General features: G+C 38.6%; 1 protein-coding gene across 2 annotated transcripts in view; it reads right to left on the reverse strand.

The window, feature by feature from the left end:
* The window catches only part of aff3 (AF4/FMR2 family, member 3), a 94,362-nt gene that overhangs the window by 19,630 nt on the left and 49,506 nt on the right, over positions 1 to 25,226 (reverse strand). The window contains exons 7-10 of one of the 2 annotated variants that reach the window (XM_060826633.1): positions 23,028 to 23,238; positions 16,848 to 16,984; positions 16,616 to 16,679; positions 16,373 to 16,509 (exon numbers count right to left, since the gene is read on the reverse strand). In XM_060826633.1, the coding sequence (XP_060682616.1) occupies positions 16,373 to 16,509; positions 16,616 to 16,679; positions 16,848 to 16,984; positions 23,028 to 23,238 (549 nt within the window). Of the gene's footprint in view, positions 1 to 16,372; positions 16,510 to 16,615; positions 16,683 to 16,847; positions 16,985 to 23,027; positions 23,239 to 25,226 lie in introns of both variants that reach the window. The other variant, XM_060826632.1, reaches the window with a different exon arrangement.

Here is a 25,226-nt window from a genome sequence, read left to right on the forward strand (position 1 = left end):
GGGCTATTTCCAAAGTTGAGATTAGAGTGGTGTTAGAAAAGCCCAGCAGGTCAGGCAGCATCTGAGGAGCAGGAAAATTGATGTCTTGGGCAGGGGCCCTTCATCAGTTAGATCGTTCAAAAGTGGGGGACATATTTTTAAGGTGAGAGGAAAAAGATTTAAAGAGGACATGAGGGAAACCTCTTTACACAGAGATTGGTTTGTATGTGGAATGAACTGCCAGAGGCAGTGGTGGATGCAGGTACAGTTGCAACATTTAAAAGACATTTGGATAAATACAAGAATAGGACAGGTTTGGAGGGACATGGAGCAAATGCAGGCAATTGGGACTAGTTTGGCTTGGAACATGGTCCACATGGAGTAGTTGGACTGAAGGGTCTGTATCCATGCTGTATGACTCTCTGATCTTTGACTGTCATTATGATGTTTTCTATAAATGCATGTTTGGTGAATTGTTATGGAAATAACACTGCCTGGAATGGTGATATGAGATCATAATGTGTTGTTGGGGCTGCAGACTGGCTAATAGAGCATGAGTGGCTTTTGGGGTTGGGTGCATAACATGGCATGAGCAAATATGTTTACATATAGGAAATACATAGGTGTGAAGGAGTGTAAGCATTGAAACAGGCTTTTCGAACAACCTGCCTTCACACTCAGCACCCCATGGCCACCTTTGAACATTTCCCAGGTTGGCTGGCCAGACTACAACTTTCATCCATCTCCCAGTTGTGAAAATCCTCTCATCACAAGCACTTTCTCCTTCGATAAGTGGGCTGAGCAAGGAATTTAACTTTCACTAATTGCCTCAAGTGTGAAAATCCAGACCTAAATCAGGAAATTGCATACCATTAATCTCTTATTTTCCATACTTTACAATGAACAGTCAGAACCGTAGACTAAAGTTGTACAATTTGGTTCCTATGAAGCACTTAACTGGAAAATCCTGAACAAATATTTAATTATCAATTATATTTCTGACCACTAGATGGCAACATATAACTTGACACACCTAATTACAACTCTGCTTTTTTGATAATAAATTCAAAATCCAAATAAATTTGCAACTTGGGCACTTATTATGTTATCTATCACATGATGCCAAATAGAGTAATCGAGATGTACAGCGTCTTAGGTATTTTTGAAAATTTCAGGATAGCTTGTTGTTACTTTGCTATGTTGTATGGGCAGATACCAGCCTAGCCCACTGTGAGATCTCTCTCATTCATTCTTAAAGCTGTAGGAGAAATGCCTTAATAGCTGCCTTAAACAGCTCTCAAAATGTAATCAATATGACTATATGATAGTAAAATTAGTATTAACTTGTACCTGTGAAGGCTTAATACAAACAAACATGCCATTGAGGCAAGCTTACAAGAATACAAGTCAGTAGATGGGTAATTCAGCATGCCCTGCCAGTTATGGACCTGTGTGAGATTGTGACTTCTTCCCAGATAGCTGAACAGACTGGGCCTGAGAATAAGATACAGAGAAAGTATCAGACCTCCAGCAAAGAAGGTCTCTCTGTTCTTTTCAGTAAAAGTCAAAGCTAAAATAAGTTATCTTTCCTTTAGTGGTTGCTATAGACTGACTTTTAATTGATAAGCCAGACATTTTCTAACTGAAAAAGCCACCCTGTGCCTCTTGCAAACCAGTGGAAGCATCCGGAGAAGAATGACTAAGAAGCAGCAAAAAAACCGTAAGAATCATCTCAGTAACCATTTTGTACAGGAATCACTGTTCCCAGTCTTCCCCTCTGTCCATAAGCATCACTGTTTTTCCCTATCTGTTGGTCTGTGAGTGCATAAGGGGAACTTTGCAGGGATTATAGTCCTAATTAGTAGAGTTATATGCTGATGGTTCATAGTTGTTTACCTGTACCTAGATCTAATTAACTGTGATAAACTGTAATCATTATTAGTAAAGAAATCTGTTCCATATTTTCTGTCAATCTGGGTTTGATATTCTTCTAAAATTGGAGAATAGTATGTACTTTTTAGTATCTTTTACCTTTGTGACAACTCTGGGAATAGCAGGCTTGATTTTCAGATTGTTACTCCAGTGAAGTTTAATGAAATATGTTAGTTCTGCCACAATCTCCTCAGAATATGAAGTAATTGATCAATTCAGGCTGGGGAAGTAATAAGGGAGAGCCAGGAAATGACAGACAAACTGAGTAAATACGTTGCATCTGTCTTCATAGAAAATATGAATAACATTTCCAAAATACTAAATTATCAAGGAGCAAAGGGAAAGAGGAAATAAATGCAATAAACGTCACCAAAGAAAAAAATACTGGGGTATAAATGGGGCTAAAGTCTAATCAGTCCTTGGACCTGAGGAGTTGAATCTTAGGATATTAAAGTGAGCAGCTATAGAAATAGTGGATGCACTGATATTAAGCATGACTTAATAAAAACTTGAACAGGAATTTATACCTGACAAATTCATTAGAATTATTTGAGAAGGTAACATGAAGGATATAAAGATGAGAACTAATAGATATAATATATTTGGATTTTCAAATACGTCTCACATAAAAGGCAACTGAATAAGTGGGGGTAGTTTTTTTCACATACATTGAGGACTGGCTAATCAATAGAACACAATCAGTTAAGATAAGAAGGCCATTTTTTGTGTGTGTGTGTGTGTGTGTGTGTGTGTGTGTCACAATTATTTACAATTTTATTAATAACAGAAGTGAATATACTATTACCAAGTTTGTAGATGATGCAAAAATAGGAAGGAAGGTAGGAAGATGAGTGAGGATGTAACAAAGGCTACAGAGATATGTAGACAAGTGACTAGGCAAAATCTTGGCGGATGTCACATAATTTGGGAAAATGAAGTTATGTCCTTGGAGCAAGAAAGGAGGAGCTGAATATTATTTAGATGGAGAATTATTGTGGAAAGCTGCAGCACAGTGGGAATTGAGGAACGTCATGCACCAAAAGCTAGCATAGAACTTCAGCAGTTATAAGAAAGGCAAATAGAATGCTGGCCCTGATTTCAAAGAATGGAATATAAAAATATGGATGTCTTGCTTAAACTATACAATGCTAAACCATGCAATTAGTTGGATCACTAATATGAGCAGTTTTGGTGTTCTTATCACTGTTGTAACCCCCTTGTCCAAGAAAGGATCAAGACAAAAGATGGAAAATGATAGGCCAATTAGCCTAACCTCAGTTGTAGGTAAAATTCTGGAATCCATCGTTAAGGATGAAATTTCTAAATTCTTGGAAGTGCAGGGTCGGATTAGAACAAGTCAGCATGGATTTAGTAAGGGGAGGTCGTGCCTGACAAACCTGCTAGTATTCTTTTCAAAAGGAAACAAGTAGGTTAGACCAGGGAAACCCAGTGGATGTCATCTATCTAGACTTACAAAAGATCTTTGACAAGATGCTGAGTAAGGTGAAGACCTATGGTGTTTGAGGTGAACTACTGGCATGGATTGGGGATTGGCTGTCTGACAGAAGGCAGAAACTTGGGATAAAAGGTACTTTTTTGAATGGCAGCTAGTGACTAGTGGGGTCCCGCAGGATTCAGTTTTGGGGCCGCAGCTGTTCACATTATATATTAATGGTCTGGATGAAGGGATGGGGGCATTCTGTCAAAGTTCACCAATGGTACAAAGTTAGGCAGACGGGCAGGTAGTACTGAGGAGGATGCAGAAAAATTTCGACGGTTTAGGAGAGTGGTCCAAGAAATGGCTGAAATTCAATGTGAGCAAGTGTGAGGTCTTGCCCTTTGGAAAAAAGAATACAGGCATGGACTATCTTTTAAATGGTGAGATAATTTATAAAGCCAAAGTACAAAGGGATCTGGATTGATTTGTAGGTTGAGTCCATGATTAAGAAAGCAAATCTAATGTTGTCATTTCTCTCAAGAGGGTTGGAATATAAAAACAGCGATGTGCTCCTGAGATTTTACAAAGCTCTAGGTGGGGCCCATTTTAGAATACAGTGTCCAATTTTGGGCCCCACACCTCGGGAAGGACATACTGGCACCGGAGTGTGTCCAGCTGAGATTCACACGGTTGATCCCTGGAATGGTAGGCCTAACATATGATGATTGGCTGAGGATCCTGGGATTGTATTCATTAGAGTTTAGAAGGTTGCGTGGAGATCTAATAGAAACTTACAAGATAATGCATGGCTTAGAAAGGGTAGACACTGTGAAGTTGCTCCCATTAGGCGGGGCGACTAGGACCCATGGGAATGGCCTTAAAATTAGAGGGGGTCAATTTAGAACGGAAATGAGGAGACATTTCTTCAGCCAGAGAGTGGTGGGCCTGTGGAATTCACTACTATGGAGCACAGTGGAGGCTGGGACATTGGGTGTCTTCAAGGCAGAGATTGATAAATTCTTGATCTTGCAAGGAATTAAGGGCTATGGGGAGAGTGTGGGTAAGTGTAATTGAAATATCCATTAGCCATGATTAAATGGTGGAGTGGACTCGATGGGCCGAATGGCCTTGCTTCCACTCCTGTGACTTATGGTCTTATCTGAGGAAAGAAGTATTGGCACTGAAGGTAGTCCAGAAGTGTTTCACTGGAATGATATGGAGAGAATTTCTTATTAGGAGAGGTTGATTCAATTGGACCTATACTCATTGGAGTTTAGAAGAGTCAGTGGTGACCTTACTGAAACATAGAAGATTCATATGGGGTGACTGGATAGATGCTAAGAGGTTGTTTCCCTTTGTGGGAAAGTCTGGAACCCGGCAGTATTATCGGAGAAAAGAAAATGCCCATTAAAGCAGAGATAAAGATGAAATTATTCTCTGAGGGCAGTGAATCTGTGGAGTTCTTTACCAGAGACATCTACAGAGGCTGGAATATTAAATATATTCAAGGCTGTCTAGACAGATTTTTAATCATTAAGTGAATCAAGAAGTTTTGACAGAAGGCAGAATGTGAAATTGAGGATTATCAGATTAGCCAATCTCATTGATTGATGGAGCAAATTCAATGGGCCAAATTGCCTACATCTGCTCCTACATTTTGAGTCCAGCTGGCATTGCAGTGAAGTGGTCATATCTATAAGGTCAAATCCCAAATTCAGCTTCTACCTTGAAATTCATTAAAACTGAATTCAATAAATCTGTTAATTTGTTGCTGGCACCAAAATAAAGGAAAGTTGTGGGGTGGCTGTGTTGACTTTGACATTCTTTGAAATGGCTGAATAAGCCTCACAATTATACAATCATTTAAGTGGGCTTACTGTTTTCACAGGAGTGCGTATGATCAATAAATATATTGCCATTCCCTGAAACCAAATAAGAAAATAGGGTACAAGAACATGGTAATTTCAAGATCCTTTTTCAGTTAATCTAGGAAATTCCAATAATTTTGTATCTCAGGATCAATTTCAAAGGCTGGATTTCATGGCCTCAGTCAGGAGCTGGTTTTGGCAAGGGGTGCACACAAAATATATAAATGGCTTGCACAATACCACCTCTTCAGCATCGACCAAGTCCCCACAACATGTTGAGGAAATCAGCAGCCTGCCTGCCATCTGAACAAAAATGGGCAACTGACTCTATTAAAAAGCTAATTCACCCAAATAACACACTGTTCTTGCCTTAAAACAATTTATGTGGGCAGGCAAGAAATGGATGTGCATTTTTTGGCAGGAATCTATGTGCACACTGGGGACACTTCCCAATGTTATTCCCCACTAAGTTCCTCCCTGCCTCAAATGCACTCATGCTCCCTTAAACCTCTATCTTGACTCACAGATATCTTGCACCCTAACTGCCTATGCATTGCCCTGATTCTACAAGAATCATTACTCTTCCCTCTGGTCCTCCATCCAGATTCAGCTGCTGTTTCTGGTCAATCAGTTTAGCTAGCAGCTTGAGGATGGGTCATCCTCCCACTGAGGAATGGCAAGTCCTACCTCATTCCTTAAAGCCACCCACAGTGTGTTATTGCTGCAGGGCAGGCATTTTAAGTACTGGACAATCTCGACTCTACTTTTCCTTTTGGTGGTTGTGTAGGTGGAAGGCAAAACAATGTGCATCTCACCGTAACATTAAAATTCAGCCCTGGGATCCTTGAAATATTGGATATCTCTACTTTTGTAAGGATTGGTCCTCCTAGCTTTCAACTATCCTTATTTTTGAATTCAAGAAACAAGATAGCAGCCTTCATTATTTGATTACCTTTATTAACAGTTTTACGTAGGTAATCTCAACTCAGTCCTTTTCTCTCAGAATCTATGTTTTATGTTACTGGCTTCTTTAAATTTGAATTAATCTTGTGTTTCTTGTTGCTGGATTTTTTCCAGCGTTTGACCAGATTTCTATTAGTTTCTTCCTCAACTGATTATATCCTACAGAATAAGTGCCACCCTTTAATGTCATCCAGGATTTGTGACACTAAAGTTGAAAGATCAATAGAGTTGAAGTGATTGTAAAATGCATTCAAATACATAGGTATCTACTAAAAGGACTATCAATTAACCACAACTTTAATTGAATCCCATCTAATTGTAATACTTAGTTTCCACAATTCACATTTGAACTTCCTGGCATTATTTTCTTTATTGGTCTGTATTGGATAAAATTCTTTCTACAGGTTAATTTTAGAGAGGAAGATTGGAGTCTTGTGAAGTTGAGATCCATTTGAAAATGATGGGTGATTCCAGGATTCCCATTCCTGATTTCTTGTGCTCCCACCTTTCACTGAAATGGAACGAGGGTACGGGTTAGTCTGACTAACTTCACTTTGAGCTGGGACTTCTGCTAATACACAATACTTTTTGTGGAGTTACCATATATACTCATGTAAAAGTTGAATTTTTTAGACTATTTTTAAAGGTTCAATTTATAGAATTGACTATTACACGGGCACGAGTTTTGAGGGGCTGAAATTTAAAATACCGGATTATTAGCAGAAGTCAATTTGATTGCTCAACTAATCCCAGGTAAAGAAGAAAAACACAATGAATTACAGTAACGGTAATTACTGGATAAAAGCAAGAGAAACAAGAATGAATTACTGGTAGTAAATTTTATTTATACGTACCAGTATAAAAATTTAACATGTCAATGATTCAGTACAATCCTGCAAAATCGGTGTTCAACATTGTCCTGGCCTGGTATAATGGCACACTTAAAATTAAATATTTATTAAATTCTGAATGTGTAAGCAAGTTGAACTTTCCCGCCAAATGTTTCCATTTCCCTTCCATTTACTCTTGTATGTAATGAACCTCAGCAACATTAACACATGTCAAAGAATTAAAGATATATGTAGATAATATATCTCTTTTATTCATATATAATAGCATAATTAAAATGATTAACTTTAATGGTATTAACTTTTGGATGTATAGTGAACAAAGTGTGATAAGTACCAATAGACCGGTCTGAATGAATGAATCAAAACGTGCTGGAGTAAACCAAGTGGCTAAGTAGAGTAATGAATGGAGATGCAATATAATAAACAAAGAGCGATGAGTAGAGTTACCAGTATGAATGAATGTGATTTTGTTTAAGTGGGGTAATGGGAACATGCAGGTTCCTTTGTAAGAGGTTTATAATGCGACATAGTAGAGTCAACTTTTACATGAGATATATGGAAAATACAAGATTTTTGGCCAAAATCAGGGATCAACTTTTATATGAGATCAACTTTTACATGAGTATATGCAGTAGTTGAGTTTTCAGTGACTTGTGGTTCATAAATCTCAGGAGTTGAGTTACTGCCTGGATTTGAAGGACAAGTTCAAAAGTTAATGCTCATACACCTTACCCTCAGCAGAACAACCACCACCACCACCCACCCTGCACCCCCCCCCACACCTCACTAACTGCCCCGTCAAGTACTAACACATCCACATCCAACCTCCTTCATGATCACTTGCAGCCCCATTCCAACTCCTTATTCCACTAATCCCAGAAGTCTCTCATACCCTCCAAACTCAACCTACTCTGTTACAGGATCAATTAATTGGAACTGCTTTGGAAAAAAACACATACATAATTAAAAGTATTGTTCCTCCTACAATGCTATAGAAGTGTCAATCTAATGAACTGACAGCCCATAGTCATAAATGAATTGAGTGAAAGGTTACTTAAACAGCTTGAGAGAACTGTGACTTTTAATCATTGACATCTTTATGAGATTAGAATAAGTTATTTTTACTGTTATCTTTTTTGTCATTATCTCAATGTTTATTTGCTCTGGATTATGAGATGTGAAGTGCTTAAAGATTTTGTTACTGATAGTTTAAATGTCCATTTGATGGACATTTCATTAGGGCTGTGGGAACACCATTTTCAAAAGAAATATGAATGGTGTTTTCTTTTTCTAAGTAGTTTCACATATGCCATTGTTATCATAGGGTTAGTGTAGTATTCTGGCTGAATGGACACTTAAAGACTGCAACGAGGGCATGGAGAGTATAAGGGTCATGGATGGGGTTGGGATAGATTGGAGGCCATAGTTATGACACAGGAAATGTGTGGGGAAGGTGCTGCTGGGGTGTGAGGGATAAATATAGCCATAGAACTGGGACCATGTCCCAGAGAAGTGAGATGGTATTTTTATGCAGCCCACCTTGGGCTTCAGTGGCCTTTGTGGCTGCTTCTGATCTTATCAGAGTGGCAGGTGCCAATACTTTCCTGCACCTACTATGACCCCCAAATCCCCTCCCCTACCCCCAATGCCAAGAGAAGATCAGTTACTTAGACTTTCCATCAAAATGGTGGTTGCGAATGGGAAATTTCCCAACTCGAACTACCTACTATGGTAGTGAAAATCCAAGCCAAATATATTCAGAGTTGTTCATTGCTTGGTTTAATGACTCATACTGCTGATGAATAAATTCAGTTCTTTAATTTTATTCCTGATTCCTGAAGAAGGGCTTATGCCCGAAACGTCGAATCTCCTGTTCCTTGGATGCTGCCTGACCTGCTGCGCTTTTCCAGCAACACATTTTCAGCTCTGATCTCCAGCATCTGCAGACCTCACTTTCTCCTCTTTAATTTTATTACCTCAAGTTTGTCCATTCTCTCCAGCTCATCACATATTATCTCAGATTTCAACTGGAACTTTCCCTGCCAGATGTCTGGCTGTGGAAATATGCTGTGCCTTTCTGCCACAAAATCTAAATGATTGCATAAGTGAGCAAACTTCTCTAACACTGCATTTACTGTTAATGTTTGTATCTACTGTTTTTATGTATTCTAAATAGTAGAATACTTGTGGTCTATTTGATGTTCCTGTGTTTAGTCTTTAGCATTTGTTTTTGGATCCACCTACCACATCATAGTTTCCTATGCCTGGATGTTCTGGACAGAGTACATCGCTACCTTTGATTCAACTTGCTCAATTTTCTACTTAAAAGTCTGTAAAGTGACTGACGTGATGCTAAATTGAGTTTTCTAGCAAAACTTCTAATTCTCAATCTACCATTTTTTTTGAAGTTGTACATTTAACACTATCTCCTGTCTGTGTTTCATCCATAAAACAAATTGTTCTCAGTCTATCTTAGATTATTCTTCCATTTGTGAAATTCCTTGTTGTGTTTCCTTCTTCATATGATCAAGGTGCTCTTGCTTTGGTTTTGAACACTTTTTATTCAAAATGTTTTTTTTCATTCTGCACTGACACTTGGTCAACACTGGGTATCTCTTTTTCATTTTGGAATTTACCACAAATTATCAAGATAAGCTACATATTCTTTTCTTCTCAAGCTGTTCAAAGCAATATCTCAGCTCCATTTGCATTATTTCTACAAGTGTGATTACTACAAAAATGTTTTAACTACATTTTTGCTGACTGCTCCTGCTTTATAAATATCAACAACTGTTTAATTCTAAATATTTGCATTAGTTACCTGGCTCCTACTTGATCATCTTTAATGCTAGAAAACAGTTTCCAATGAAGGATCCATAATGACAAGATGTATATTCATATGTAAAGATTATTCAATCTCTCTCCATAACATCAGAAGATCAGCAGGAAATGGTGTAAATGCTACGTATAGTGTTCCTCTGGGATTTGTACTAACCTTCCATTTGGCATCCTGAGTACCTCTGTAGAAACTAATGGCATACTGACCAAAGATTTCTTCATGCACTTGAAGATCATATTAAAGGTGCTTTACATGAATAAGACTCTTGAGGTGTGAAATATTCCTCAACTTTAGCTACTAGTAGATTTATTTTTCCCTTTCCATCAAGAAAATTAAGACCCCTCTTCTTTCTTAGGCATTACATACATTAAAATTCTAGTATGCGTTTGTCTATTCTCTCTTGTATATCAATTACAGTTGCAATACTTCTAAAGCATTGTTTTAAATGGCCCCATTCTTCATTACTGCTGCTGAAAATGTGTTGCTGGAAAAGTGCAGCAGGTCAGGCAGCATCCAAGGAGCAGGAGAATCGACGTTTCGGGCATGAGCCCTTCGCTCATGCCCGAAACATCGATTCTCTTGCTCCTTGGATGCTGCCTGACCTGCTGCGCTTTTTCAGCAACACATTTTCAGCTCTGATCTCCAGCATCTTCAGTCCTCACTTTTTCCCATTCTTCAAGATGTTTTGTTCCAGTGTGATACAATATGGAATTTTAAAACTTTAATTTCTATCTTAGTCTAAAACCATGTGTGCTAACTATTTGAATATCAGCTCTTAGGTGACTGAATAAAGTTTGATATTGTAGACAAAGTACCTTTTTAATTTAAGTATGATATCTGCACTGGCTGCACTGAAAACAAAAATCATCTGCAATGTTTTCTTACTCATTCCAACTTTTCTTATGGAGTGTAATGATGCATCATCGATTTGTACGTATGAAGACAGATTTCACATTCCTACATTCTCAGCAGGAAGAGAAACTCACTTCAACTGTACCATGTGAAATCAAATGCATACACCCTGCAATTTTCTGTCCACTGAAGTGAATGCTTGTGATCCAGTTCTATTGTCAATTGTCATGAAACCCATCTGGCTCACTAATATCCTTAGGGGATGGAATTCTGCCATGCTTATCTGGCATACTCTACACATGATTCCAGATCCACAGTAATATGATTGGCTTTTAACTACCTTCTGAAATAACCCAGCAAGCCACTTGGTGCAAGGGCAATTGGAGATGGGTGACAAATGCTGGTCTTGCCAATACTACCCAGAATCCAGGGAAGCATAAAGGGTCCCTGTGTGTGCTACCTCTTGTTGTGAGGAAAACTGGAAAAAATGTTTGCATAGAATTGAAATAAATATTTTAAACATTTGGATAAGTTTATCAAGATGAAGAATGTTATTGATGAGGAGTGAAAGCATTCCCTATTTCAATATCGAATCAGTCGAGAATGGGATAGCAACTGTAAAATAAAACTCACTTAAATATAACCAAACATGAACCTTGGTCCAGTCTCTCAATAGTAATCTCTATTGGACTTGTGATACTTTAGTTTAGTTTCAGTAATTGCTTTCAGCCTTACATAAGGCTGTAAAATATCAGTAACGTCATCAGTAAAATGGGTAAGTGGAGATAGACAATTGAATTGAAATAGTTGGACAATCTGTCTAAAGTGGACTCATGATGTATTATCCTCTAAAAATAAGGAAAATCAGTTAAATAACATATTTCTCATTATTTGTACTACAGAACTAACTTTGGCTTTTGAAAGACAGGGATGTTAAGTGCTTCAAGAAGAATTTTGAAGACTGGCTTCCTGAAACAATTGGGAGGAGGTGATGGAGTGGCAATGTCACTAGACTAATAATCCAAAATCACAGGCTAAGATTTTATGGACTAGGTTCAAATATTACCATGGCAGGTGGTAAAATTTGAAATCAATAAAACCTGAATTTAGCCTAATGGCAACCATGTAATCACACAACTGTTATTTAAAAAAATTAGCTCATTAATGTCCTTTGTAGAAGGGAATCTAGCATCATTCCTTAGTTCTGCCGACATGTCGTCCACATCAACAGTAATGTAATTAACAACTTAAATGCCCGCTGAAATGTTCTAGCAGCCATTTGTTGTAACAAGAAATCAGGTGGACAACGGCATCCACCAGGTACACAAAATAATAATGGCAAACCCAGCCCTGTTGAGACTGAAAAGTCCTCCTTACCAGCATCTGGGAACTTGTGCAAAAGCTGTTCCATAGATTAGTCAAGCAACAGCCTTACATAGTCACACTCATGGAATCATAGCTTGCAGACATCCCAACCCTGAGGTGGCAGCAGCTTCATATACAGTCACTAGGGAATTGCACTGGAAATCCTCAACAATGACTCTGGATCACATGAAGTCTCATAGGATCAGGCCAAATATGGGTAAGAACAACTCTTCCTATGTATCATACTCCCTAAGCTAATGAATCCATTCTCCTCCATGCTGGGCACCATTTGGAGAAAGCACAAAGAGTGGAAAAGGCATCGAGTGTTCTCTAGTTCGCAATGGACTATAACTTCCATCATCAAAAATGGTTTAGCAGGCCAAGTCATAAAGGACATAACTTTACAGTCAGTCTGTGGCATGTAGTGAGGGAACTAGTAAAAGGGAAAAATCAACTTCCTCACCAATTTGCCTGTCACAGTTGCATTTGTTCGGGTTGAAATCAGCATGAGTGACAACTGCACAGTCTTTAAGGACGTCATGCCCTGTCTTCACATACAGGATACATTCATCTATTTTTGTGGCACTATCACTGTGTTAAATAGATTAGATGTCAAATAGATCCAGTAACTTAAAATTGGGCATCCATGAGACACTGTGTATCATCAGGCTCAGAATTCCTATTGTGTGGAAGCAGGCCATTCATCCCATTGAGTCCACACCAACCATCCGAAGAGCATCCCATCCAGACCCACCCGCTATTCTATCTCAGCATTTCCCATGGCTAAACCACCTAGCCTTCACATCCCTGCACACTATGGACAATTTAGCATAGCCAATCCACCTAACCTGCACATCTTTGAACTTTGTGGGAAACTGGAGCACCCAGAGGAAACCCACGCAGACACCACGAGAATGTGCAAACTCCACACAGACAGTTGCCTGAGGGTGGAATCGAACCTGGGTCCCTGGTACTGTGAGGCAACAGTGCTAACCACTGAGCCGCCATGCTGCCTTTGTAACCTCATGGCCCAGCATTTCCCCATGGGGATCAATTATGATTCAATGAAGGTTACAGGAGGTCATGGCAGAAGTAACACCAGGGTGCAATTATGACACAGGACTATTTATATGCAAAACAGTAGGGTAAGTAAGCAACAGACAGAGTTAAGCAATCATATAACCATTGGATCAGGTCTAAGATGTGCAGTCTTGCCACAATTGTGAAAAAGTGGCGGATAATTAACAACAGGAGATGAAGGGTCCATGAATATCCCTATCCTCAATGATGGGGGGAGACCAGTACATTAGTGCAAAAGACAAAGATAAAGCAGTTGCACCAATCTTCAGTCAGACCCATCTCGGTCTCCTCCAGAGGTCCCTAACATCACAGATACTGGTGTTTAAACAATTTGATTCACTCCACGTGATATCAAGAAACAACTGAAGATACTGGATACTGCAGATAAAATTATGCACTGACAAGATTCTGACAATACTTGTGCTCCAGAACTAGCCAAACACCCCCAGGTGAGCTGTTCAATTGGTGATACAGCTGAAAATGTGTTGCTGGTTAAAGCACAGCAGGTTAGGCAGCATCCAAGGAACAGGAAATTCGACGTTTCGGGCCAGAGCCCTTCATCAGCCCTGATGAAGGGCTCTGGCCCGAAACGTCGAATTTCCTGTTCCTTGGATGCTGCCTAACCTGCTGTGCTTTAACCAGCAACACATTTTCAGCTGTGATCTCCAGCATCTGCAGACCTCACTTTTTACTCAATTGGTGATACAACCTTGGCAGTACCTGACAACGTGGAAATTTGCCTAGGTAGTTGATACGCACACAAAGCAGGACAGATCCTACCTAGTCAATTGTCACCCTGGATTATCATGCCAGATCATCACTAAAATGATAGAAGGGGTCATTGACAAAATTTTATGCAGCATTTGGAAAACAATAACCTGCTCACTGAGCTCTGTTGGGTCTTGCCAGGGCCACTCATCTCATGATCTTATCACAACGTTAGTCCAAATGTGGACAAAAAAAGATGAATTCTAGAGGTGAGAGTGCCTGCCCTTGATAATAAGGCTGCATTTAGCAGAGTGTAGTATCAACGAACCCTACCAAAACTGTAGTCAATGGAAATCGGGGAATAAACTCCTCTGGTTGGAATCATACGCAGTTCAAAGGAACATGGCTGTGGTTGTTGGAGGTCAATCATCTCAGCTCTAGGATATTTCTGCAGGAGTTCATCTGGGTTGGGTCATAGACAGCATTGCCTTGAATTGCCTTACCTGTGAGTCCCATATGTGGCAGCGACTTCCGGAATGCCGGAAGTCTGGCATGCCGATGCCGATTGCTGTGCGTGGAACATAGGAGCAGTTGCATGTGTGTGCACCCTCACAGATTAGAGTGAATATTGGTCCTGCGCCCAACCATCTTCAGCTGCTTTAGCAATGACTATTTTTATATCAAAAGGTCGGAAGTGGGGATATTTACTGATGATTGCATAATGTTCAGCATCATTCACAAACTTCAGATACTGAGGTAGTCCAGATCCAAATAAACAAGACCTGGATAATGTGCAGGCTGGGGCTGACAAGCAGCAAGTAACATTTGCACCTCATAAATGCAGGAATGACCATCTCCAAGAATGGAGATGGCACGGTGGCTCAGTGGTTAGGGCACTGCTGCCACATAGTGCCGGGGACCCAGGTTCGATTCCAGCCTTGGTTAACTGTGTGGAGTTTGCACATTCGCCCTGTGTCTGTGTGGGTTTTCTCCCACAAATTGCCCCATAATGTTCAGGGATGTGCAGGTTAGATAAATTGGGAAAATTAAAATGTCAACAGTGTTCAGGGATGTGTAGGCTAGGTGCATTACTCAGGGTAAATGTAGGGGAATCGGTCTAGGTGGGTTTCTCTTCAGAGTGTCAGTGTGGACTCGTTGGGCTGAAAGACCTGTTTCCACACCGTAGGGATTCGGTAGAGATTTTTACCACTGTTCCTTGATATTTAATGACATTACCATCATTGAATTCCATATTTTTAATGGCTAACCATTGACTAGATACTGAACTGGACTGGCCCTACCTGTGGCTTCAAGAGCAGGTCCTAAGCTAGAAGTTTGCAGCACGCAATTCACAATCTGACTCCCTAAAGCTAGCCTACATCTACAAGGCATTTCAACACCATCCAATACAAAGCAGCCTCTTGATTGCCACATTATCCACCACCTTCCACGTTCACTCTCTTTACCAGTGTGACAGCAGTGTGTACCATCAACCAAATGAACAGCGGTAACTCATTTTGGTTGCTTAAATAACACCTTGCAAACCTGCAAACTATACCACCCAGGAGTACAAGGAGTAGATATTTGGGAACATCACCATCTGCAAATTCCACTCAAAGCCACAGAGTGGTCCTGCCTTGGAACCATATTGCAGTTCCTTCAGCGCACTGGGTCTAAATCCTGAAGCTCCTTGCCTTATATCACTCAGATTGTCCCTCCTTTCCAAAGACTGCAGCACTTTAAGAAGGAAACTCACCAGTATCTTCTCCAGGGCAGTTAGGTTGGGCAATAAATGCTGAAGTAGACAGAAATGACTACACCACATGAATTAATATATACATTTTAATTTGCCTGGTTTTTAAGATTAGATTACTTGCAGTGTGGAAACAGGCCCTTCGGCCCAACAAGTCCATACTGATCCTCTGAAGAGTAACTCACCCAGACCCATTTCCCTTTGACTAAGGCACCTAACACGATGGGCAATTTAACATGGCCAATTCACCAGACCTGCACATGTTTGGATTTTGGGAGGAAACTGGAGCATCCGGAGGAAACCTACGCAGACACGGAGAGAATGTGCAAACTCCACACAGACAGTCACCTGAGGCTGGAATCAAATCTGGTATCCTGGTGCTGTGAGGCAACAGTGCTTAAAAAAAATTGAAAAAAAATTCAAAATATTGAAAACATTTTAAACATGTTGAGCAAGGACTGCTGATCTTCATAGCTACAACAACAAGACTGAAGCCTATTTAGCACTGTAAGTGACATAGATTTCTTGCCTGTGATATACAAATGACTCTTCTTTCAGTTAGGAGTTGGGCCAGGGATACAGCAACTCCCAACCGGCTTTCCATGGAATTTCAGAGTCAGTATCCTTGCTCATCTATATACAGTGTTTTATTACACTTAATAGTCTTTTAATTGAGTCCTTGCATTAACTATGTAGACTACTATCTATTTAACTGGATCAATAATCTTACAATTTGTAACATACCTGATGAGTTCTACTGTTTCAGAATACATCATGTATGGAGATTTGGCTTCAAGCGGTCCATGTTCCATTTCATTGCCACATTCAATAAAAGATAATGCTGCATCTATATAATTCACCGCCTTTCCAAACTTGTCCACCTAAACCAAACAAAAATAGTCTCAAAATGAAATTTTCTGGCAAGGATATATTGAAATGTATAATTTTTCAAAAAGTCAATAGATTCAAATATAAAACTAAACATACCATGGCATCAGCTTTGTGCTTCTTTCTCTTTGCCTCCTGCATGTAGTAGTCAGCATTATGCTGCCTGCTTAAGTATAAATTTAAAAATCCCAAAGTGGTGAATATTTTGAAGGCAGATTAACTACAAAAGTGATATGAATCAATCTAAAATGTCAGAAGTTACAACGGTGTATAGTGCTGATCTTTTTTAAGAGTTTAACTTAACACTAAATTTTCAAAGTGCCTTACTCACTTGTCATCAAAAACAAGCCTAGGTCTGCAGGAATCATTTTGCCACTTTGATGTCGCACACCATGAATTTTCTTGAGGTGTTTGAAATAATTGATTACTGCAAAGTTGATTGCTGTTGGAGTTAATGTGGACATCTTTCTGCAATACAAGTATAACTTTTTTTTTGCACAGACTATTCCAAAGTAGATAAGAATAACAAATGTGATAATAACATTAGTCACAAAAGCAGTTTTTAAAGGTTTGGTACTATGACAGATCATAGTTACACTGTGCTCATTAGCAATAGTCGAACATTGCAGTATAATAATTTCATTGAATAGTGTCAACTCTTTTGGTTCATTGTTAAATTATTTTGTCCACCTAAGAGGCTGCTTCCAACCATACTAATGACTTCTACAAGTTTGATTATATATGCGCCTTCCAATATTATTATCCGGAAAACATAATTATCAATGGCATTGCACTAGAGGTGAGTTTGAGTACAATAATGAGTACTGGCAGAATTCCTGACAGTTGTGAGTCAGAACCAGAAAGAGTGTTAAGAAGGAACAAGTCACTGAAAAAATGAGTGACATTAGCTTTGAATCAGAATGAATCACCTAATACACAAGAAAAACTGCCAACCAGCCGCTGTTACATGTATGATTTAATTTAGGCAGATACTAAAGGAAAAAATTGTACCATCATACTCTCCCAGTTGATGGAAAATGGCTGGTATAGAATAGTCTGCCAAGTAAGAAAATGCAATAGAACTAGAAAGGAACAAATGCATACTTTATCTTCTAAAATAAAATATAATATTATCCTTGCTTTCTGAAAATAACACAACCTGTGTTTCTTCTCAAAATCAGAGTCATTCACTGTACAGAAGGAGGCCATTTAGCCCATTGTATCCAAAACAAACCAGTCAGCCCCACCACTTTACTCAATCTCCATTGGACTACAGGTTTATTTCTTTCAAGTGCCCATCCAATGTATTTTTGAATTTTGGATTAGTGGTGCTGGAAGAGCACAGCAGTTCAGCACCACTAATCCAAAATCTGGTTTCCAGCATCTGCAGTCATTGTTTTTATCTAATGTATTTTTGAAATCTGTTTCTACCTCCAATACATTGATTTCTGCCTTCATTCACTGCAGTGAGTTCCATGTCATTATCAGTTGCTGTGCAATTCTTCCTCACATTGCCCTTACCCAAGATCTTAAATTGGATCCTAAATTGTGCTGGCTTATCCATGTCCTGTTATACGTTATAGATCATTTCACAATTGATCAGACAACACTTTTAAGTTTGGACATTAAAGCCCAGCCAATGAATAGTCATTAAATGATTCAGTTGATATTAATAGCATGCTCCTGAGTGATTCAAACCAACTGAGTGAATGCACAACTCTTTGTGTCACAACTGGTGTGAAATTTGCTGACCTCAGACTGAGAGGAAAAAAAATCAAATAATCCTGTTGCTGCTATATACTGTGGTAGAAGTGCTGTGTGGGCATGTCAAAGTGGTTGATCTATATTGCCTCTGACTGTTGAATGGCTGGCCAACATTTTGTTTGAATTCCATATGAAAAATAGCTTCTTGAACAGGATCATGGAAACTGCTTAACTTGCACAAAATGAAACCGCAGTAGAAGTCAGTGCCTTCAGAAGAGCAGGGAAAGCTTAACTTTTAAAGTTACATATGGTCAACCTTTTAATCTATTGATAAATTAACAATATGCATGTACTGAGAATGAAACAAAGAGTAAAACACTATGCTAGATACTGTGGGTACTGCAGTTATTGAAGTGAGTGAGCTTTGTTTCTCATTCTAAATGTGCTCTCATTCAATAACATGCCACTTGTAGTATTTTATGCTGGAAAGGCTGAAAGAATTATAGCAAATATGAAGCAGCTAAAATTGTAGACTAAATTCTTTGTTCAGTTACATCAAGTCCAAGGTGTGCCTTGCAATCCTGAAGCAAGAAAATTATTTAAATCAACCTGTCGTGACATAACTTCATGATAGGTGGACTTGAAGCAGATTTTCTACCCAGAATTAGGAACACTCCCACTGTACCACACAGCTGTTGCCTTGAAGTGTGTAACTGTACAAATTGGCCGAGACTAATTCTGGGCTCCGGAACAAAAGAACAAGTTGGCAATTTTACTTGCTTCTCAGTTGCCAACAGATCTGGGACTGCAAGAATTGTACACGCTTGCAGCATAACACTCAGCCGAGACACAGCTATAGAAGACTCTGGAGCTGGATTTTCCAGGCATGTTGTCAGCAGGGCAGGGATCACTTAAAACACAAGAGATGCCCCACCTACCACATTGTTGCACCTTCCCCCATCCTGCCAAGCTGTCTCTATACTGTAATAAGGTAGATGGGTGAGTGCCAAAATTGTAAACAAACAATTGAAGTCAAATGATTTTCTTACCAAGCTGATTGACTGGGATAATAGACTAAGAGAAAGTGAGGACTGCAGGTGCTGGAGATCAGAGTTGAAAAATGTGGTGCTGGAAAAGCACAGCCAGTCAGGCAGCATCCGAGGAGCAGGAGAATTGATGTTTCAAGCATAAGCTGTTTATTAGTAATCACATATGATTCTCACCCTGAAGAAGTTGAGGGGTTTGGATATGGCAGAGTCAAAGATGTTGACAGGTCAGAGGTGAGAGGACTGTGGACTTAATTAAAAGGTTGGAGACATTGAAGGGCCAGAGATGTTGGGGGGTGGCGCTTTTAGGTTCACATGGTCAAAGGACATGGCGGATGGGAAGTTCATTGGATCAGCAGGTAAATGCCTTTCCACCTGCATCTTGGATTCAGCAATCCTCACCTTCGTAGAACCATGGGGTTTTGTGAGGCCAAGAATGTCCAGCATTACATTTGAAATGGAGATTAAAACCTGAGCATGAAGGCTGAAAATATTTAAGTGACCGGCCTATCTCTTAGGAATGGTTCCCTGCTTCCTATTTCTCTTCCAATTTAACTGTCAGAGGCCAAGTTAGTGGCAGCTTGAGGCTGGGTATGAGATTTCTAACATTTTATGTCTCATCTGATGCAAATCTATATCCTGTTTGGGGATTTAAATTTCACCCATTGTTCTCTTCATTTATTGGCTGTGAGTCTGTAGAGAAAAAAAGACCTGTATTTGTACAGCAACGTTTCAGGTACATCAGATATCTCAAAGCACTTAATGGTCAACTAAGAGCTTTTGAAATGGGGTCATTGTTATATAGATAACACAGCAGTCAATTTCCACACAGCAAGCTCCAATAAACTGCGGTGATAATGATCAGATAATCTATTGAGCGACAAATATTAATCAGAGATAACTCCCCTCCTCTCTTTTGAAACAGTGCCATGGATTATGTTACGTCCATCTAAGATGGTAGACAATGTTTAATGTCATATCATAGGACTAAAATAACAACCTTCTGACTCAGATTACCTACCCAGGACCAACACCTACAAAACCATCCCCATAAATAAACAAAACTGCCTGTGTACCTACAGCAATAAACAGTTCTTGGCTTTCAGAAAATCAAATCTCCAAGGATCTACCGATTTTATAATCAGAGGAGGCAGCCCTTCCTCCCACTGCCAATCAGGCTTGAAACAATGAAGAGTCAGGTTCTGGGCCTTCAAAGTTATATTTGGAATGAACTGAACAGTACAAATGGAATGAACATAGCTTGGAACATTCAGAATGAATACAACCTTGTGTCATTTGTTCATTAAATGTAAGGCAGAGTGAGATCTGAGTGTCAGCTACAAATATCTGAAAGATCATAACACTTGATGACTGACCATTTGTAACTGAAGTTATAGGAAGGTAGTTGAACCAAACAGGACCTTCATAAGAAATGATAAGGTTAGCTCCCATAGTCAGAAAATATTATTGTAAAGAAAAGAACTTTCTTTAGATGCATCTAAAAATAAATAATAAGCATTAATGTAGATCCTGACAATAATTTGTAACAGTCAAAAAATGTGGTGCTGGAAAAGCACAACCAGTCATGCAGCATCTGAGGAACAGGACAGTTGACGTTTCGGGCATAAGCCCTTCATCAGGAATGCCTGAAATGTCGACTCTCCTTAGATTTCTTTCATCTCCAGGATGAATCAGCCAGGCTCCAACTTTGACCATCTGTTTCCTTTTTACATGAAATAAATGACCAAAGACAGTCAATGGATAATAGAATAACAAGACCAAATATATCCATTCACAGGAAAAGGATCATATACAAAATCAGCATTGTTCTCACTGCATATTCTATCGTACAAATCATATGAGGGTAAAATGTTATCATGCTTCTTTTGTTTATTGTGCCCACTCAACTTGCTATTGAAAGAAAGCAGTTAACTTGTTTCATCAATTTTGAGGTATAATGTTACAAGTGCTAATATTTCTCTCCATATCTGCTAACCAGATAATAATTACAGTGTATTTATGGAATGCACTGGATTAGTCTGTAACCCAAACATTGAAAATTTAATAAATGAAGTTTTTTGTTACAGACTAACCTAATTTAATCTTATTTATTCTCATGATCTCACATCAGTCATGTCATTGTGGTTTTGAATCTCACCACTGCTTGTGCACAACTGCTGATTGCAATGAAATTGAAATTTACCAGTTCTGCAAATAAATATTTTACTTAGCAAATTCAGATGAAAAATGCTTCATTCTGTAAACATGAAAAAGAACATCAGAATAAAATATTAACCAGGATATTTTTTGAAGGCTGCTGCAACCTCAGTGGAAGCTTGGCAAAAATGCATATAGTCCATCTGCAATTTCCACCAAAGTTAGAGCACCGATTGGTAGAATCCTTGTGGAACCTGCTTATGTTTATCTCTGCAGTTGGCAGAAAGTTAGTACTTTACAGCATGCATTATGTTCAGGCTAATGAATGCAAATAGACTAAAGCATAATAGATTCAAATAACTGTTATATTTCTGGACCAATAAAGTCAGCTGAAGTAACAATGTTAAAAATAATTTTGTTATGATAAAAGTATTGCATGAATACCAGGAGTAGGTTGACTTCAGTGATATTAACCCTAAACTAATTAAATAAATCAGCAAGTCAAAAGTTAGTTTTAATATCAATTGAATTCAATAATGGGTCCTTGATAGTAAGGCAGGGAGTGTAGCTAGAAATTCTTGTGCAGCTCAGTGTATCATCTATTGCCAGGTGCATGTGTTTGTAAGGGCTCTTAAAGAGTGAGCACACTTTCTGGTGTTTTAGGTGTCTACATTTAGAGAAGCGAGTTGCATTGGGTACTACTATGCCATTAAACTACAATCTAAATTTGTTCAACAGCCCCATAATATCATTTCACTTAAATCATCAGATCTTTTTCTATTTTACTTTGCCTGCAGTTCTTTCAGTTCATAGTATAATAGCGGTATGCTGGGGAATGTTATGGAATTTTTCGTATCTTTTATATGTCGTAAATTCTGTGCCTACAGAATGTGCAGCTCATCTAATGCTCTCACTCCTTCATTCTTTTTCAATGTGGTTAGTATGGATGTACTTTAACAGAACAGCCAGTAAAATTCTTGAAGATTACTCCTTTTCTCTCAGAGAATATTTGCAATCAGTTTCATGGCCTGCAATGAGTATGAGGAATTCTGAGATTAAATTACTTAGAGTTAAATTAACTTTACAGTGGAGAAGCAGGCCATTTGGCTTGGCAAGTGCATTTTTCCACTTGAGCCTCTTCCTACTGAAGCTAACCCAATCAACATTTCTTTCTACTGTTCTTGCACTCATGCGCTTGTCTTTCTGGAATACACCTATGAATGAACTCCTTCATGTATGCTTATCCTGATTCTAAAGATCTTCTGCAGATATGATAGCAATATCTATTTTATATTCCCACAGTATAACCTCCACGGTCTCTTGAGCCACATCAGATATTAGTTTGGTGCATTAGATCTTGAATACATCAATAGAAAAGGGACTATTTTTGTTACTTCAATAAGTTTCACGTGCTGTGTACTACACTTTTAGCTAATCAGAACCATTCAACTCTCCCATCACTATACAGATAGTTGGGCAATTTGGTCTAAATCTAACAACAGGTAAACTAAAAGGACTCAGCGATCTTCACAATGATGAAGCAAAATACAAAATGCGCTGTATGTTACACAAATATATGTTATGCAGATGTTATGTTTACTTACATTGGAGGCTTGAATGCAACTCTGTAGTTTAGACTCAGATTTCCAATTTAAGGGAGGTAAGGGTAACGAGGATTTGTCAGGTGAAACAGTATCATTGCCTCCTCCAGTAGTGATGTTGTTTTCATCAGGGTACTTCAGATTAGAGATGCCAGGTAATGGCGAAATAAAGGGTTGAATTATTTTTTCTGTCCCATTTGTTTGTTTGGATAACCTATATTAGGATAATAACAAAAAGAAAAAGTGGAATCACAATATAACAATAACATTAAAGAACTATTTGTTGTTTATCATATCTACCTAGTTTTTGCTTTTTGTAAACTAGATATTAAGGGTAAGAATTCCATTGAGTTTGGAGTGCATACGTGCTGCACTTGTATAAAAGAGATACACTTAGTGTGGATTGGGCCATTTTCTGAAAGTTTCTGAGGAGGAAAGGGTGGGAAATCTATAGCAAGCGCTTAAACCTATTGGTAGAGCTTATAAAAGTATATTTTGTTCTTCTCTTTATGAAAATGTTAGGTTTTTTTATTTCTGCACATTTCATACAAGGAGTGAGGACATGCTGGGAGGAGAGAGGCGATTATGCTTCTTCAGAAACAATACTGAAAATTATTCTCAGAGAAGTGTTATCAGGGGCAGATAACATATTTAGTTTGAGGAGCACTGCTTCCTCACTCCATAAAGAACTCATCAGTCAGGGTTGCATTGAGAGATGGAAAAGATGAAGTTTCTATTGATTGAGGTCTTCCTCTCAAATGAATGGAAATAACAATGAGAATACTTACTGGAATATAATAAAGGTATTGCAGTAACCTCCAAGATAGTTTTCATGGGACCCATAGGGGGTGGAACGACATGGGCTATGGATAGAATTGCAGCAGAAATGCACAAGGCAGCTGGCAAGGCCTATTTTGACATCGGGAGTAACCACTGCATCTTTTATACATTTGCCAGTTATGTAAGGAGTATCTCACTAGGCAGCAGTGAGTTGCCAATTCAGGGAGATTATTCATTAAACATCCTATTAATACCACAATTTGCCTTATTAGTATTCAGAATATTAATATTAGAATTGGATGTGAGGGACCCCGTAGGGTGGGATAGATAGTTAATGATGCATGTTTAGCAAGAGACGATAAGAAAATTTGCTGGGCCTTGTGAGGATTTTAAGAACTTGATGCAATTTCTACATAGCTATAAAATTGTATGATTCAGACCTTAGAATGTAATTTCATATTGTAGTTATGATGACCACTAAAAAATCTGTAAGCTGAAGGAATGCTGTCCATTTCTGTTCATAAATCTATCGCTGTGATCTCGTTATAGACCAGTTTCATTTTGTCTTAAATCCGAGATCTCAGATATTTACTAATGGATTGAGGCCCCAAAGTTCATAAATTAAATGAAAATAATTTTACTATTCAAACATCAAATATCATGAACACTAATAACTACCAATTTTATTGGTAGTTGTGTAAAAGATATTAAAAATACCACTTCAACGAATGCAGATGCTTAGACTATAAGCTGAATGTCCTCGCTCAATTTTTATTCCACCCCCATTTCGACAATATTTATTGCTGACTGGGAAATGAACAATAGATTTGGGCCATCAAGAAGTTAATTGTATGGGGATGTAGATTGTATGTGTGATTCGATTTCAAAAGCTTTTTAAAATTTAGAATATCCTGGTTGCAAAGTCAAGAACCATGCTTTCAACCAGAACTTGTTTGAAATTCTGTGGGTTGACAAAAGAAAATTTAAATCTCTTCTTAACTGCAGGAATCCAAGTGAGCTGAAATTCTCAGGATAACCTAGCTGAGAATATCTGACTACATTTGACTCACTGCCCCAGCAGATTTAGAATATGTCAGAAATTTGACGATTAACCAATTGGTCTGAGTACTGAGTCAAAGATTTATGTAAGAGTCGAGACCTCTTGGGCCTTCTACTTATTTCTGGCAAGATTTGCCCTTAAAATCTTCTCTAACATTCCATGGTTACAGACATCTCACTTAATATAGGCATCATTAGTGTTTAAGTGTAGCCACTTTAAGTGAAAACACTCTTAGCTCTTGTATTCTTTATCGCTGGAATTTTGTGTCTAAAACTCTCTCTCTCTTTTTCTTCTCACCGTGTCTATCCATAGAAGTTCTGTTTACTGTTAGGAGTCCTTCAGTTAATATAGGTTTTAACTCT

This window comes from Hemiscyllium ocellatum, chromosome 6 (assembly GCF_020745735.1).
Source record: "Hemiscyllium ocellatum isolate sHemOce1 chromosome 6, sHemOce1.pat.X.cur, whole genome shotgun sequence".
Lineage (NCBI taxonomy): Eukaryota > Metazoa > Chordata > Chondrichthyes > Orectolobiformes > Hemiscylliidae > Hemiscyllium > Hemiscyllium ocellatum.